The 19,126-nt window shown below is 33.2% G+C and overlaps 1 protein-coding gene across 1 annotated transcript in view; it reads right to left on the minus strand.

The window, feature by feature from the left end:
• The window catches only part of LOC136043902 (exportin-4-like), a 160,769-nt gene that overhangs the window by 73,156 nt on the left and 68,487 nt on the right, over positions 1 to 19,126 (minus strand). The window contains exons 11-13 of the mRNA XM_065728931.1: positions 17,362 to 17,524; positions 11,937 to 12,114; positions 934 to 1,093 (exon numbers count right to left, since the gene is read on the minus strand). Coding sequence (XP_065585003.1) covers positions 934 to 1,093; positions 11,937 to 12,114; positions 17,362 to 17,524 — 501 coding nt within the window. The remainder of the gene's footprint in view (positions 1 to 933; positions 1,094 to 11,936; positions 12,115 to 17,361; positions 17,525 to 19,126) is intronic.

Genomic DNA, 19,126 nt, shown 5'->3' on the forward strand with positions numbered 1-19,126 from the left:
TTTCTTTATGACATCTTCCCACCCTAACCGCGGACAACCTGCTTCCCGTTTAGCCCTATACGGTTGGCTGAAAAGGACAATCTTCGGCAATCTACCACCTTTCATCCGCACAACGTGCCTTAACCATCTCAACCTTTTTCTCATTACCGCCCTAGAAAGTAGATGTTTATAATTATTGTATTTTATTATACTTTTTAGAATATTTATTTATATATATATTATATTTATATTTGTATTTATATGTTATACATTTTACATTTTTTCGCAGATTTGTGACCAAATCATTTGCAGATTTTGAGCGTAAAAATGTAGATTTGATGCAGCTTTTGGCATTGCAACCTAATTTTTACAAATGCTTTATAAATCACTTCGCTTAGTATGATTGATTCAAAATGGACCGAATCGATTGGATCAAATCAAAAATTTTCTGAAGACTATGAATTGGGTGAAAATACATTTTTGGAAAACAAATTTAAGAAGATGAACGTAAAAGGGTCTCAAAGTTAATTATGTTCAATGACAATATCAATAAATGTCAATATCAAATAATATCAATGTCTGTAACGGGGAATGAATACGTTGAAGTTTGAAAAGGTTCTCTATTTTTTTATCATATAGTTTAAGATCTTCCGTTCCAGAACTTCACAGCTATGGAAGGCTCTTTATGTACGTAAGGCCGTTTTGTGAGGCACGTGAGCTATAGCTCGTTCTTCACACAATCAAACAAACATAAAAACAAGATCACAGAAAAAGAAGTGACATCCATGATTAGTCTATTTTTTACATTTAACTAATTCTTTTTTTTTAATTACCGATTGTGATTTAGATGTTAACCGTGATAATTTTACTTTTAGTACCGCTGAGTAGTTTTGCTATTAGTTGATATTTTCGTTTTTACTAACACTAACATAGAAGACAAACACAGCTACTTACAAATAAATTTTCCGAATCACATGGTCCCAGATAAGCTTGTGTCCAACGAGCTAAACACCACATCAACGTTGTCCCAAGTTCAGGGCTAAGTAATTGTGCCATCCCTGCGTCAGCAGCATGTCTTTCTACGTCGGCGACTCGAAAAATAGCTGCTATCAAACTAAAAGATAAACACAATGCTTCATTAAGTATTTCGCTTCTTTGAGTGATTTTTTCAAAAAACTCTTTTTTCATTAAGATAAACAGCTCCTAACTAAGGCAGACTCAGTTACCTATTTTGATCATATTTTTTAGCTTTAATAAATGTCTTTCTTTCTTTCTTTCTTTCTTTCTCTCTCTCTTAAAAAAAGGAAAAAAATCATATAAAAAGGATCGCATCAAGGGGTGAGGGTTATCCCCCCCCCCAAAAAAAAAAATTTAGTCCAACTCGTACAAAAGTAACAAAAATATAAGTTAAAAATATTTTTACTCCAAAGTTTTTCTTCTCCTGGCATAGTATTCCTCATAAAAAACGAGTTTGATTTTAACAAAAAAAAAGGTTTGGCCTTTACTTGTGCGTCCAGAAATCACCTATCTTATTGGTCTAGATTTGTCACTCACCATTATTTAACCAAATTAAAAAAAAACAAAAAAAAAACAAAAAAACACTAGAAGTAAATAACGACGAAAATTACACTGCCTTTCCATTACAGTAATGACAAAAAGCAATAGAACAAGGGATTATTTTTATCAGACTATAAAATTAGAACAAGAGCTAAGAGCTCATATGGCACTTGTGACGAGGCGAGAAGAGCTAAGAGCCAAGAGATCATATGGTATGAGCTCTAACAAAATTCTATGAACCAATAGATTGATTTAAAAAGGAAAATAAGAGGCTTAATGCCGGTCAGGATTTAAAATAATAAGAGCTCTGAGTCACGATGTCCTTCTAAATATCAAAATTCATTAAGATCCGATCACACACTCGTATGTTATAAATACCTAATTTTTTCTAATTTTTCCTCTCCGTTTAGCCCCCCAGATGGTCGAATCTGGGAAAACGACTTTATCAAGTCAAATTGTGCAGCTCCCTGATACGCCTATCAATTTTCATCGTCCTAGCACGTCCAGAAGCACCAAACTCGCCAAATCACTGAACCCCTCCCCCAACTCCCCCAAAGAGAGTGAATCCAGTACGATTCTGACAATCACGTATCAAGGACATTTGTTTATTCTATCCACCAAGCTTCATCCCGATTCCTACACTCCAAGTGTTTTTCCAAGATTTCCCCCTCCAACTCCCCCCAATGTCAAACGACCTGGTCGGGATTTGAAATAAGAGCTCTGAGACATGAATTCTTTCTAAAAATCAAATTTCATTAAGATCCGATCATCTATTCGTAAGATAAAAAATACCCCAATTTTCACGTTTTCCAAGAAATCCGGTTTCCCCCACCAACTCCCCCCAACGTCACAGGATCTGGTCAGAATTTGAAATAAGAACTTTAAAGCACAAGATCCTTCTAAATATCAAATTTCATTAAGATCTGGTCACCCTTTCGTAAGTGACGAATACCTCAATTTTCAAAATTACCCCCCCTCCAATTCCACCAAAGAGAGCAGATCCGGTCCGGTTATGTCAGTCACGTATCTTAGACATTTTTTTATTCTTCCCATCCAGTTTCATCCTGATCTCACCGCTTTAAGTATTTTCTAAGATTTCCGGTCCCCCCCAACTGCCCCCCCCCCCCAATTACACTTGATCCGGTTGAAATTTAAAATAAGAGATCTGAGTTACGAGGTCCTTCTAAATATGAAGTTTCATGAAGATCTGATCACTCCTTCGTAAGTTAAAAATACGTCATTTTTTCTTATTTTTCAGAATTAACCCCCAATAGATCGGATCCGTTCCAATTATGTAAATCACGTATGTAAGACTTCTGCTTATTTTTCCCACCAAGTTTCATCCCGATCCCTCCAATCTAAGCGTTTTCCATGATTTTAGTTTCCCACACCCCAAACTTCCTCATTCGTCACCAGATCCAGTCAGGATTTAAAATAAGGCTTTGAGACACGATATCCTTCTAAATATCAAATTTCATTGAGATCCGATAACCCGTTCGTAAGTAAAAAATACCTCATTTTTTCTAATTTTTCAGAATTAACCCCTCCCCCAACTACCCCAAAGAGAGCGGATCCGTTCCGGTTATGTCAATCATGTATCTAGGACTCGTGATTATTTTTTCCACCAAGTTTCATCCCGATCCCTCCACTCTAAGTGTTTTTCAAGTTTTAGGTTTCCCCCTCCCAACTCCCCCCCCCCCAATGTCACCAGATCTGGTCGGGTTTAAAATAAGAGCTCTGAACCACGATATCCTTCTAAATATCAAATTTCATTGAGATCCGATCACCTGTTCGTAAGTTAAAAATACCTCATTTTTTCTAATTTTTCAGAAATACCCCCCCAACTATCCCAAAGAGAGCGGATCCGTTCTGTTTATGTCAATTTTGTATCTATCACTTGTGTTTATTTTTCCCACCATATTTCATCCCGATCCCTCCACTCTAAGTGTTTTCCAAGTTTTAGGTTTCCCCCTCCCAACTCCCCCCCCAATGTCACCAGATCCGGTCGGGATTTAAAATAAGAGCTCTAAGACACGATATCCTTCTAAACATCAAATTTCATTGAAATCCGATCACCCGTTCGTAAGTTAAAAATACCTCATTTTTTCAAATTTTTCAGAATTACTCCCCCCCACTACCCCAAAGAGAGCGAATCCGTTCCGGTTATGTCGATCATGTATCTAGGACTTGTACTTATTTTTCCCACCAAGTTTCATCCCGATCCCTCCACTCTAAGTGTTTCCCAAGATTTTAGGTTTCCCCCTCCCATATCCCCCCCCCCCCAATGTAACCAGATCCGGTCGAAATTTAAAATAACAGCTCTGAGACATGATATCCTTCCAAAAATCAAATTTCATTAAGATCAGATCAATAGTTCGTAAGTTAAAAATACTTCAATTTTTCTATTTTTTCCGAATTAATCGGAATCTGGTCCGGTCCCTGATACGCCTGCCAAATTTCATCGTCCTAGCTTACCTGGAAGTGCCTAAAGTAGCAAAACCGGGACCGATAGACAGACCGACAGACAGACAGACCGACTGAATTGGCGATTACTATATGTCGCTTGGTTAATACCAAGTGCCATAAAAAAAAGCCGAATAAATATTTCGATTATGTGTCTAAGAGACGTCTTCGGCAAAATATTATTAAATTAAATTAAACTTGTATTAAAATAATGAAACTTTAATTTAATTTTCTTAATTTAGTCTTCTTATTTTAATTATGCAAATTCTTAATTTAATTTTCTTAATCTAGTTATGATTTTCATTTATTTTAACGCAAGTTTAATTTTTACATTGATTTATTGGTTTTGGTGAAGATGGTTCACGTAAATTCTTAATTTAAGTTTCTTAATCTAGTTAATATGATTTTCAAGTATTTTAACGCAAGTTTAATTTTTACATTGATTTGTTTGTTTTAGATAAAGATGGCACTTGGACATAGAAACGAAGTATTCGTTTCGTTTTGTCTAAATTAAACTATCGTAAAAAAAAAAAAAAAACAGTCCTCGTTATATCGCCTTTTACCAGTTGCATCTATTTAGAAATTACATAAAAAAAAATATTTTTTTTAACTGAAAGTAAGGAGCGACATTAAAACTTAAAACGAACAGAAATTAATCCGTATATGAAATGGGTTGTCCCCTCCGCAATCCCTCGCTCTTTACGCTAAAGTTTGACTCTTTGCCACAATTCTGCTTTTTAAAATAATTAAAAGCTTTAGCGTAAAGAGCGAGGGATTGCGGAGGGGACAACCCATTTCATATACGGAGTAATTTCTGTTCGTTTTAAGTTTTAATGTCGCTCCTTACTTTCAGTTAAAAAAACTAGTTTTTTTTATGTAGTTTCTGAACGTTTTTGAATTAATGCATGTTTGATTTTGGTTCTCCACACATAAATTATGAAAATGAAATTTGCATATTAATTCCTTTTTTGGCTAAATGGCTTTCTCTTAGTTCTGATCAGACGATTTTGAGAAATAAGGGATGGGGAAGGAGGCCTAGTGGCCATGCAATTTTTCGGTTACATAAAAAGGCAACTATAAATTTTTATTTTTAACGAATTTTTTCTTTAGTAAAAAATATACGTAACTTAAGAATTAACTAACGTAACAAACTTTTATATTATTTAATTTTATTATGTATATGAGGGGGTTTGAACCCTCGTTAATACCTCGTTCTTTACACTAAATCGTAAGTTTTGTCCCAATTCTTTAAGAATGACCCCTGAATCAGAAAGGCCGTAGAATAAATAGTTGAAATTACTAAAAATACTATAGCATAAAGAGCGAGGTATTTATCTCCTCCTAAATACCTCGCTCTTTATGCTAAAGTTTTTTAGAACCCCTCATATGCGTAATAATCTCTGTTCGTTTTGAGTTTCAATGCTACTCTTTACTTTCAATTGAAAAAAACTTTTCCATGTTTATTTTTTCATTGTTTTTTTTATAGTAATTTTAGAAAATCCTGCGCCCTTTTCATTGAATTTCTGTTCCCCCATGACATATTTCTCCAAGGAAAGATCCTCCCACATAGCCCCCTCCCCTTTTAATAATTTGTAGAAAAAAAATCCACAAACCATTCTGAAACGTCTTTGACAAAAAACCAGTATCATTCTGACTCAGTAGACCTCCCCCCCCCCTAAAATAAGGAAAGAAAAAGATAAACCAATTGGCTTTTATTGTTTTTCATATCAGATTAAATGAATATTTTGACCTGTTTTAGTTTCTAATTTATATAAAAGTAAGGATTAATTCAAAATAACTTCGAATATTTCTTTTACTAAATCTTTTGTAGAACTTTTTTTCGCATGACAAGCAAGATCTAACTAACAACATCTAACTAACAATGACTCGGAATAAATGGCACTGCACTTACTAGTGATAAGTGATTTAGTGATTTGACAAATATGAGGAGATCTTGAAGAAAAAAAAACATCGGAGCATAATTCCCTCAACGTTCCTAGGAATTAATTACAACCCCTTATTTGCGAAAACTCAAGATGGGCTGAGTTGGGAGACGAAATTAATTGAAATTGAATAACTAAATTAAATTAAATGAAATTAAAACTAAATACAAAATATTAAATATAGTTTAAACTTATTTAAAAAATTAGATAAAAATAATTAAGTTAAAGCGAAACTAAAATAACAAAAATTGGGTTATTTTAGTGGTACTTAAATATGTTGTTCACCGAAAATTAGCTTTTTTTACTATTTTTACCGTTTTTTACCCTTTTTACCGAAAGTTAGATTTAATTTTTACTACCAAAGTAAGGGTTTTAGTTGGGACACAAATTGCAAATTTGAATATTTATTTTCTTTCGTTTTTTTTTCTAAGCCTAATATTTATTATATTTATTTTATCCAATATTTAACTTTTAACTTTTTTCTAATATATATTATATCTTTCATCTAGAGTCAATGCTGCCTAATTTTTTTTTTTGAACAAAAGCTTTGATTACAACAGACAAAATGGCCATTCGATTGTTTTTTCTTTCTATTTATATATATTTTTTTTCTAGAAACTATGTTTTCATTTTTTTTTTTAAGACACACAATTTATAAATAATAATACACCTATTATATTCTATGAATGCAACTGGTTGTATTAAACAAATACACTATTCATGAAATATTCCACAATAGACGAACTACAATATAAATTATCTTTGCATAATCCTGAATAACATACTTGAAAAAGAGATCTATAGTCTCAAAAGCTACTCTATACCGAACAACAAAGCCGTTCTCAATACAGCCCGTTTTGCCCTTTTAAAAGGGCAACAAGATTTGTTTTTTGTCTTATTTTTATGCATTGTTCTAGCTGGTAATAGCGTATACTCAAAAGATTTCCAAATAATTCATTTGACTTTTCTTTTAACCCGTTTAGGCTAAATTGTAAGTTTTGTCCCAATTCTTTAAGAATAACCCCTGAATCAGAAAGGCCGTAGAATAAATAGTTGAAATTACTAAAAATACTATAGCATAAAGAGCGAGGTATTTATCTCCTCCTAAATACCTCGCTATTTATGCTATAGTTTTTTAGAATCCCTCATATGCGTAATAATCTCTGTTCGTTTTGAGTTTCAATGCTACTCTTTACTTTCAATTGAAAAAACTTTTCCATGTTTATTTTTTCATTGTTTTTTTTATAGTAATTTTAGAAAATCCTGCGCCCTTTTCATTGAATTTCTGTTCCCCCATGACATATTTTCCCAAGGAAAGATCCTCCCACATAGCCCCCTCCCCTCAACCCCACCCCCAAAACCAAAAAAGAAATCCCCTGAAAACGACTGTACACTTCCCAATAACCATTATTATATGTAAACACTGATCGTAGTTTGTTACTTGCAGCCCCTCCCCCAGGGACTGTGGGGGAGTAAGTCATTCCCAAAGAGATAGTTATTATGGTTTTTGACTATGCGGAACAAAATGGCTATCTCAAAATTTTGATCTGTTGACTTTGGAGAATAATGAGCGTGGGAGGGGGCCTAGGTGCCCTCCAATTTTTTTGGTCACTTAAAAAAGTCACTAGAACTTTTCATTTCCGTTAGAATGAGCCCTCTTGCGACATTCTAGGACCACTTGGTCGATACGATGACCCCTGGAAAAAAAAAAAAAAAACAAACAAACAAATAAACACGCACCCGTGATTTGTCTTCTGGCAAAAAATACGAAATTCCACATTTTTGTAGATAGGAGCTTAAAAATTTTGCTATAGGGTTCTCTGATACGCCGAATGCGATGGTGTGATTTTCGTTAAGATTCTGTGACCTTTAGGGGGTGTTTTCTCCTATTTTCTAAAATAAGGCAAATTTTTTCAGGTTCGTAACTTTTGATGACAAAGACTAAATTTGATGAAACTTACATATTTAAAATCAGCATGAAAATCTGATTCTTCTGATGTATATTTTAGCATCAAAATTCCGTTTTTTAGAGTTTGGTTTACTATTGAGCCGGGTCGCTCCTTACTACAGTTCGTTACCACGAACTGTTTGATAAGGAATGTTTTGATAAGAAATATGTCATAAAAATAAACAAATTAAATTTAACCACGTTTTTTAACGCGGAAGTAGGAATAGCTCTCTGTTTCTGTTTTTTCTCAAAGAAAGAATTTGCTGAGAGAAAAAAAAAACTCCAAGCTACTCTGAAAGCTGTCAAACAGGTTTAGTCTATGTGGGCAGCCCTTTCAATTAAAGCAAGTTTCAGAATTTTTTTGAAATTTTTTTTGTCAGGAGGAGTATCTTGTAACTAAGCAAGAATTATCATGAAATGCCAAAAAGCTTCTAACTAATAATTATAATAATTTAGAATTATTTAAAAAGCTTCTAATTATTTATTTAATAATTAATTTGATTAATAACTGTTTCTAAACCTAATATTTATTATATTTGTTTTATCTTATATTTAACTTTTAACTTTATTCTAATATATATTATATCTTTCATCTAGAGTCAATGCTGCCTAATTTTTTTTTTGAACAAAAGCTTTGATTACAACAGACAAAATGGCCATTCGATTGTTTTTCTTTCTATTTATATATATTTTTTTTCTAGAAACTATGTTTTCATTTTTTTTTAAGACACACAATTTATAAATAATAATACACCTATTATATTCTATGAATGCAACTGGTTGTATTAAACAAATACACTATTCATGAAATATTCCACAATAGACGAACTACAATATAAATTATCTTTGCATAATCCTGAATAACATACTTGAAAAAGAGATCTATAGTCTCAAAAGCTACTCTATACCGAACAACAAAGCCGTTCTCAATACAGCCCGTTTTGCCCTTTTAAAAGGGCAACAAGATTTGTTTTTTGTCTTATTTTTATGCATTGTTCTAGCTGGTAATAGCGTATACTCAAAAGACTAGCAAATAATTCATTTGACTTTTTTTTCAACCCATTTAGGCTGGTGATATCTCTCTGATGAGATTCTTTCTTTCGCCAAAAAAGGGACTGAAGGGAGATCATCATTTTTCGAGCAAATTGCAGCAACTGCTCCAATTTCTGGAGAATAAAGGATTCCTTAATAATCGCCAGTTTGGGTTCAGACCAGGGCACTCCAACCGAGATGTACTAACTGTATTGAACTTATGGATAAACAAATATCTGGATTCTGGCCTACTACCTGCAGTGGTTCTTGTTGATATCAGAAAAGCATTTGATAGTATCTACCATTCAATTCTTCTCGAGAATCTAAAACATATAGGAATAAGAGGTAGTGCCTTGGGATTGATTTAGATCTTATCTGACGAACCGCAGGATTTATTTTGGAAAAGAAAGTGGAAACGATGAACTCGTCAACTCTGCTGTTCCCCAGGGCTCAATATAAGGACCACTGCTGTTCCTGATCTACGCTAACAACATGTGTCGAGTGCTGAGCCCAGTGCGCAAAAATCTTTGCTGCTGTAATCTATGTTAACACGAAGATAATTTCCAATCCGAAGATGAGAAGGATGAGCTCGTGGCTATGGCTGATGATAACACGCTTGGCTGCTGTGAAACAGATAAGACAACGCGCAAGTCCAAACTGAACAATATTCTGGAGGAGGTGCATCTCTGGATGGATGCTAACCAACTTGTTATTAATGTAAAAAAAACTTGTGTTCTAGGGATGTTCAGGGGGACTTCAACCAGAGATATGCGGAATCAAAACATTCAGAGGTCTAATCAGTCGGCCAAAAAAGGGCTTGGCAAAACAGATGGGATCCAGCTTGATGAAGGACTGCCATTCCTGCATCATATCCGAGCAGTTAAGCTGAAGATATTGAGATATACATTTATTAAGAAAAGAAAACAAACACTATTCTATGGAATCTTGGAGCAATGACAAAAAACAACTAGGAACCCCTTGCCGCAGAAAACACTAGTTCTCCTGTGGAACGCTCTTATAAAACCTCATTTACAGCATCGTGTAATGATCTCGCAATCTTTTAAATCTCACTTGCTGAATCTGAATTTAATCCACAAACTTTGTCTGATATTAATTGGAAAGCATGAGAAGTACTTGTCACTGGAGTCACTCCGTCAACTATTCTGCTTGACTTTTGCATTTAAATTTTTAGCTGGTAAACTGCCATCTTTATTTAAGACATTATTTTGATAGCATAACCAGCGTACCAATCATTTTTGAACCTACACACACCCTTCACTCCGACCGTGCGATCAGATTTGCTCCGAAAATAACCTGTCATGATATGGAATCTGACCCCAGAAGAGCTGAGAGGCAGGAGCTCTCTTACATCATTAAAAAAAGAGCAAAAGATCATCTATTAGCAAAACAAAAGAATAGTCATTTTTTTTCATGATGAGGTGGTTTGCCCTGGGGCTAGGAGCAGGATAGAATTTGGTTAATCTTATTGAATGGTGAGGGATATGATCTTGTCTGAGAGTAGGAGTGATAACCACTATGACCATTTATGTTTATAGATGTAGATACTTATGGTTCTCGGCATCTAGAAATGGACTGAGATGTTTTCAATTATGGGAGAATTGCTTATTTTTGTTTTGTCAATAGACCCATTGAGCACTGAAAACATTGACATATAAAACCTACGTTCATCAAATATGGTTTGGAAAATAAGCATATTCAGCAGTGGAGGTTTATACATCCAAGGGAAAGAATTTGATGGACACTGAATGTCTTTCAACAGTAGTCATCGAGATCAAGCCTGCCAGCCCAGAAAAAAAAATCCTTCGAAAGCACCTGGTGACAAATGACAACACTGCAGCTATTTTTGGTAATATTTATATGTGATGAAATATCATTTGTCACCAGGTAATATTTTTGGTAATATTTTTGTCATTTATCACCAGGTAATATTTTTGTCATTTGTCACCAGGTAATATTTTATTTTTGGTAACATTTATATGTGATGAAATATTGTCATTTGTCACCAGGTAATATTTTTGGTAATATTTTTGTCATTTGTCACCAGGTAATATTTTATTTTTGGTAACATTTATATGTGATGAAATATTCGTGACAATTCATTAATTCTACAATGCTTTAAAGACCCTAATTTCATCATTTTCAAAAACGTTTCAAAATCTAGGCTCTATTTTTTTGTTTTTTTTTATAATTGAAACATTCTTTTATTAAGCACCAATTTCAGGAATATTTAAAACTTTTGCTTAGGAACTGTTGATTTGAAATAAACAATACCAGAAAGTCACCGTATCTGGTCGGGATTTAAAATAAGAGCTCTGAGACACGATATCATTCCAAACGTCAAATTTCATTAAGATCCCATCACCCGTTAGTAAGTTAAAAATAATTCATTTTTTCTATTTTTTCCGAATTTTTCACGAAAAAAATATTCGTGACAATTCATTAATTCTACAATGCTTTAAAGACCCTAATTTCATCATTTTCAAAAACATTTCAAAATCTAGGCTCTATTTTTTTTTTTTTTATAATTGAAACATTCTTTTATTAAGCACCAATTTCAGGAATATTTAAAACTTTTGCTTAGGAACTGTTGATTTGTAATAAACAATACCAGAAAGTCTTAAATTCTAGCTAAAAAATGAACCAGTATTAGTTAGGAAATGAGTACTTTATTTATTTGAATTTCAGACTTAAATAAGTTGAAATGCTAGTCTTGTACTTGTGATCAACAACTTCCAAAACCTGTGATCATCAATATTACTGAAATCAAACTCTGTTTGATATATGTTTATGTTAATTTTAAGATTTGTTAAATATTATATACCACTATATTATAGGACAATATTTGTGAAAATCTTGATTTATCAGTACTGATAAACCAGGCTTTAAGTTTTGTCAGCTTGACGAAATGACGGATGCCATTGAAAAAATATAGAAAAAAAATGCTATTTTGGACGCAATGTGCTTGTTTATAGGACTAATCCCTAAAATAATACCATATAAGCATATCAGCTGCTTCATATCCAAGAGTATCGGTCGTCTTGTTGCCTGGAGTAGTCAGGATTTTAATTGATGTCTCAACATGAACAGTCCTCGACTGCGATTGGCTATACGTTGCTAATTCAGAAGGGAAAAGGACCACATCAGCGTCCCCGTTCATACAGATGACATTAGCTAAAAAAAAAGTCACGTTAGCTAAAAATAGCATTGGCTATATGCTGCATTTTCCAGAAAAAATTATCACCACAAGATTGCAATGTGCAAATTATCACCACAAGATTGCTAATGTGATGCAAGATGCACCACATTAGCCTTCCCATTCATACAGATGAAAAAAAATAAATAGCAAAAAAAAAAATAAAAATAGCAAAAAAAAGTCACTTTAACTAAAAATAGCATTGGCTATATGTTGCATTTTATAGAAAAAATGACCACATTAGCATTCCCATTCATGTATATGACATTAACAAAATAGTCACGTTAGCTAAAAATAGCATTAGCTATATGTTTCATTGTTTAGAAAAAATGACCACATGTCATGCACATGACATTAGCAAAAAAAGTCACTTTTGCTAAAAATAGCATTGGTTATATGTTGTATTTTTTTGAAACCCTTCCGAAATTTCAGCTTTAAATTAACTATAGACACTACCAGATGTTTAATTTTAGTATCAATGACACTCCTTCTATATACCCTCGTATATTGTAATGATCCTGCCTGTCTTCGGTTTACAATAACATAATCAATAAGGTTTGTAGTCTTACCATCATGTGAATACCGTGTTAACTTATGGGCCATTTAATGATCAAACGCCGTATTGGTTATAATTAGATTGTTATACCAACAAAATTGCAACAGTCTGTAGCCATTGCTGTTTTCTTTTCCTACACCAAATTTACCTAGGACAGGATACCATCTATCTCTATTTCTACCGACCTGGGCGTTAACATCCTAATAAAACACCATATTTCTACCTGGGCCCCATTTTATTTGCTCTTGTAACTGAAAGTAAAATTATTCTGAGTCGCTAGCGTCTCCGTCAGTCCGCTCTACAGTAGATAACTTCAAAGACCAAACTGCCTTTCCATGACGAAAATATATCAGTTCAAAATAGGGATGAAACCTTTTAATTGACAGTGAAACAAATATAAAATATTTTTAACGGATATTTCGAACACACATACAGTGTCCATCATCAGCAGTAAAACTATAAGACATTAATAAAAACAAAGTAAATTTATACCCAATAAACTAATTACATATAGTTTATTGCTGTTATTTATTTCAATGTCTTTTAGTTTTACTGCTGATGATGGACACTATATATGTGTTCAAAATATCCAGTTAAAAATTTTTATACTTTTTTCACTGCCAATTAAAAGGTTTTATTCCTGTTTTGAACTGCTATATCTTCGTCCGCTCTACAAGGGGGCATAAACTACTATAATTGATACCCTGAACTTTTAAGTCATACAACGAGCAATTAGTATTCTATTATTAACACCTTCCCAGCCTAAACAAGACTAAGCAGCTTTCTTATTCATCACGAGCACTAGTCCCTGTCTATGTACCCCATCCTTCCTGCCTGAGTAAACAAATTCTATATCACTTAATGCCACACTTCCTACCCCTGGGAATGAGTTTCTGAAACTTCTAACAAGTCCAGTTCGAATTGTCTGAATTTTTGTCTTTTTCACTGTTATTCAGTACTTTAAGTTGAAAAAACTTACTTTTTAAAATTCTAATTTCTGTTTGTTAGTCAGATCATGCCGGGAAATCCGGCTCCCTCAAGGCGGTTTCAGGCACCATTCCCTCTCCCCACTCTGCACCCACCGCCAGTCTTTCATAACAGGTGATTAGAAATTAAAAAACAGGTTATTATTCTTATTAAACAACCATTTTGTTTCAGGAGCCGTTCTGAAGGATTTGGGACAAAAAAAAAACTTTGGCGTAAAGAGCAAGGTCTTGAGGAGGAGGGAACCCATGTCATATACGTAATAATTTCTGTCCGTTTAATTTTTGATTTTGCTCCTTACTTTCAGTTGAAGAATCGCTCTTAATAACACCGAGAAATCCGGCTCCCCTCTCCATGAAAAATTCCTTCACCCACGGAAAAATTCCAGCATGGAAAGTTGTTTTCACGTAAAAATACACTCCCCCCCTTCCAGGGATATTCCTCCAAGACAATTCTATTCTAGCTGAAAATTCCACGCAGAAAATTTCTTGCAGAAAAGCTAGGGTAAAAAAGTTTTTTTTAGCGCACTTTCATTTGAAAAAGACTTCAACTTTTGATTGTTAGTAAAATCATGACGGAGAAACTTTAAAAAACGAATCAAAAATGTGAAATTGATATCCACTCTCTTACGATTTCTGAGAATATTTCTGGTTTATGCTGTTATTATGAAAGTAAAGAATGAACACTAAACACCAAAATGAGCCGAACCTATCACGTGCAGGAAGAGGACTGTCGCTTCCTCATCCACACCTCCACCTCAAGGTCGCATAAACTTTGGACTGTGCCCATTGGATCAGAAATCGAGAGTTCTAATCCTTTGCGTGGGGGCGGAATTTCCCGGGGGATCCGTGGAGGGCTATTTTCCGGGGGGTATTTTCCGCGGAGGGTATTTTTCAGAGGGGGAGGGGGTATTTTCCCAGGGGTTTAATGCCAGCAATCGAAAAAGGACAACCAAAAATACAAAAATACCATTTTCTTTAATAAAAAGCACGCGTTAAACTAGGCATGTTCAATGCCAATAAAAAACAGAAAAGACCTGAAACGTCTGAAAATAAGAAAAAAGGATTGTGACTAATCAAGTGAAGAAGAGAAGATAAACATCAGAATTGTTAGTCATTAAAATAAAATAAATTAAAACCTAGCCTGTATTAGGTTGGACACTTATTACCTGGATTTGGTTGGAGTGACTTAAATACATTAGGTTTGCTTTCTGTGTGCGGGAGGGGAGAGGGTTAATTGTTTTTGGTTTTTCTTTTAAAAATGTTGTTACTAGTTTTCTAATCACTTCTGCATTATTTTTTTTTATTTTTTTTGTTCCAGTCTTCTCGTTTCGTATTGCTTTTGTTTTTATTCTTTTGTTGAATTAATATAAATGAATAAATAAATCTTAAAACGAGTACAGCATAAATTGAACATGCAAATCAAGCTTAAAACGAACACAAATATTTTACTATTGTAGCATAAATGAAACCAAAAACGAAGAGACACTAAATAAACAATCATAGCAAACAAACATACAACATTAACGAATATAAATAAACAAATAAACATTAAAACGAATAAAGCTTTGATTAAATATGCGAATGAAGATTGAAACGAACAAAAATCCATTCAAAGAAGAGTATGGGTACTGCCACCTTCCTTAACAGTAAAAGTCTAAAACCTACTGCTTCATTGGCGCTTTACTGAAAATGGGGCTTTATTACAAACATTTTTTTACGTACTTATTACAAGATTAAAAATAATAAAAAAAAATGAAATCAAAGTAAAATGAACTGATGGGTTTTCAGCAGTTCATATCATTATACATCTAATATTTAGTTTAACCTTATTTCTTCCCAAGACCGTTCACGACAAATTTAGTTTCACTACAAACAAGAATCTGGATTCTGCCTCCTTTCCTAACTTTAAAAACCTAAGGCCTACTGCGTCATTGGCGCTTCACTGACGGCGAATTATATTACAAGCATTCTCTTTTCCAGTTATTACAGCAATGAAACTAAAATGCATATTACACTATTAAAACTTTACTTATTCAATTTTATTTATTATAAAAAGAATTTTACTTTTTCAATTTTATTTATTCAATTAGAATTGAATCTTTAGCCCTCTTATAGTACATTAAAGGCTAAATGCATATTCAATACCTTGTGGCAATTAAATGTTTTTCCTTAGACAATAAAGATGTTACATTCAGATACCTACTGGTTTAGCCCACTACGCCACTGCGCGTGTAGGCGGTTCTTACAGACAACAAGCTGAACATAATCCATGAAATCGGGTTCAAATTCAGGTTTTTAGCCTGTTGGTAAAATATGTTCTGACTATAACTGAGATAGTCATTCTTCTCGAGATAATCGAAAGACATCCGGAGCAAGCCTCGCCCTATGGGGTCTAAGAAGGGCCATTATTGTTTATGATCAATTCGAAAAATACACCACAAGCTCAGTGGGCTAATGGGACCTCAAAGCCGAAGAAAAACAAATGTTAGTTTCGCCGAAAAAGGAGAAATGTCCTTTTTTCCTCCTAAAAAGGACAAATGTGCTTTTTTCCCCAGCCACTTCTCGTGGGGCTTATTCAATTGTGTATTGAAAGTTCCAACCTTTTACAGAGAAATCTTGGGAGGTATACAGAATAGTCTCTACCATGGTGAATGAGAAGGGTGCATGCCATGATATTACAAAGATATTAACGATATTTACGGGGATATGCCACGGTGACTGGATTATGGATTTCTTTTCTGTAATAGCACCATAACTATTAGCACCTTTCTTCTGAGAATCGACAATATTGTGTGTATATATGAATCAACCAAACAACAAAAAATAAAGAAAACAGTATCGAACGACGAATAAGTACTAAGAATAAGGAGGAAAAGGAATTTTTAAAATAGACTTTTTCCAATTATGACCATGTATTACAATGTATTACATGTAAAACAATGTATAGCAAACTACAAGTAGAATCCAATGAAGATTCCAATTAATGCAAATGCATACTAATGTAGACTAGGTACATTGATGTAGAGTCTTATTAGATACAATTGATTTAGAATCAAATGCAAAGTAAGCCAATTAAAAAAAAAAATTGCTCATGTTATTTATGACTTAGCCTATATTCAAAGCACTTAGCTAAGTAAAAACAATGCATTACGATCTAAAAGCAGAATCCAATGAGGATTCGAATCAATACAGATCCTAATTAATTTAGCGCAGATTAATGTAGATTTGGTAGATTAACGCATATTCTAATTAAATCCAACTGATATACAATCCAACTAATCCAATGGAAAGTAAGGCAGTTAAGAGAAATTAGTTATGTTATTTATAAATCAGCCTATCCGAGGCCGTTTTAAAGGGGAAAGGAGAGGGAAAACTTGCCCTGGGCGCAGAAATTTTAATGGCGCAAAATTTCAAATAAATAATCTAACGGTTATAGTCATTTAGTAATTTTTGAAATTTATTTTTATTGAAATAAGGAAGAGGGCGCAGTTAATAAAAACGAAAATAATTAATTTTAATTACATAATTTTGCTAATAAATGAAAACTTGTTAAAAATGTGGCCTACAATGTTTGTGGGAGGGGGGGTCACAAATCAAGCTTTTGTCCTTGGTGTAAGAGAGGTCGGAACTGCCATTGCAGGATATATTTAAACTGCATAGAAAAGCGAAAAACAATGTATTACCAACTACAAGTAGAATCCAATGCAGATCTTCATAAACTTCCCCCAAATCTGTCATATCCACGGACCCGTCAATATTTGAATGGATCTGTTGCAATCGCTGATTTAATTGTGATGTCTTGGCCTCCAACAGCCTATGCAATGTTTTCAGGCTATGCTCAGGTACCTAAATAAATTCAAAAACAACATTACAGATAAAATAAAACAATTGTCAATATAGAAACGGGTTACAACCCGATCATGAGAATTTCTAGAAAGCTTCGACATAAATCTTTTTGAATGCAACATTAGCATTCACAGTAGGTTCCGAAGCAAAAAATATACTTCCAGACTATGCTCCTATCACCTAAATAAGCACAAAGACAATTTAACTGGAAAAGAAAAATATACATATACTAACAAAAAAAACAGGTTTATACAAAGCTTCGCAATAAATGTTTCTGAACAGTAGTTTTCGTAGCAAAAACATGCTTTCAGACTAAGCTCCTATCACCTAAATAAGCACAAAGACAATTTTACTGGAAAATAAAAATTACATATACCAACACAAAAACAGGTTTATAGAAAGCTTCGCAATAAATGTTTCTGAACAGTAGCTTTCGAAGCAAAAACATGCTTTCAGACTATGCTCCTATCACCTAAATAAGCACAAAGACAATTTAACTGGAAAAGAAAAATATAAATATACTAACAAAAAAACAGGTTTATACAAAGCTTCGCAATAAATGTTTCTGAACAGTAGCTTTCATAGCAAAAACATGCTTTCAGACTAAGCTCCTATCACCTAAATAAGCACAAAGACAATTTTACTGGAAAAGAAAAATATACATATACCAATACAAAAACAGATCTATAGAAAGCTTCCCAACAGATATTTCTGAACAGTAGCTTTCGAAGCAAAAAACATGCTTTCAGACTATGTTACTATTACCTAAATAAGCCCAAAAACAATTTTACTGGAAAAGAAAAATATACTTATGCCAATACAAAAACAGATTTATAGAGAGCTTCGCAATAAATATTTCTGAACAATAGCTTTCGAAGCAAAAAACATGCTTTCCGACTACGCTCCTATCACCTCAGTAAGACAATTTTACTGTAAAAGAAAAATATACATATACCAATACAAAAACAGATCTATAGAAAGCTTCCCAAAAAACAAACATCACACCACGTTAATTAAAAGTATTATATGGGATATTATATGAAACAATAAAATTCGATAATTATTAGCTAATAGTTTAGTAATAACGAATAATTATTACTAATAACCAACTAATACATTTACCAATCATAAATAGCTATAATTACTAATTATCACAATATGTATTCTTATTAATACAATATTAATACAGAGTTTTATGTAATTACAGAGCTTTAAATAATAAATCCATAGAAATACTAATTTAAACACAACACGGGTGAAAAACATTTATGTATATATATATATATATATATATATATATATATATATATATATATATATATATATATATATATATATATATATATATATATATATATATATAAAAGGTTACAGTCATTCTTGACAGTTGTCAAAAGATTTTGAGACTCTCCTGGGAACAGGGTTAAATTGCCCAAAAATAAGGGAATCTATAAGAATTTTTTTTGAAAATTTCAAAAATGGAAAAAACTTACTACAGAATAAATACCCACTAAGCACAGCCATTAATTGATATTTAATCTTATTATTTCGAGTGGAAAAGTCCTACCGCAAAGGAAAAATTGAGTTACATTCTAAACATTT

This window comes from Artemia franciscana, chromosome 2 (assembly GCF_032884065.1).
Source record: "Artemia franciscana chromosome 2, ASM3288406v1, whole genome shotgun sequence".
Classification (NCBI taxonomy): Eukaryota; Metazoa; Arthropoda; class Branchiopoda; order Anostraca; family Artemiidae; genus Artemia; species Artemia franciscana.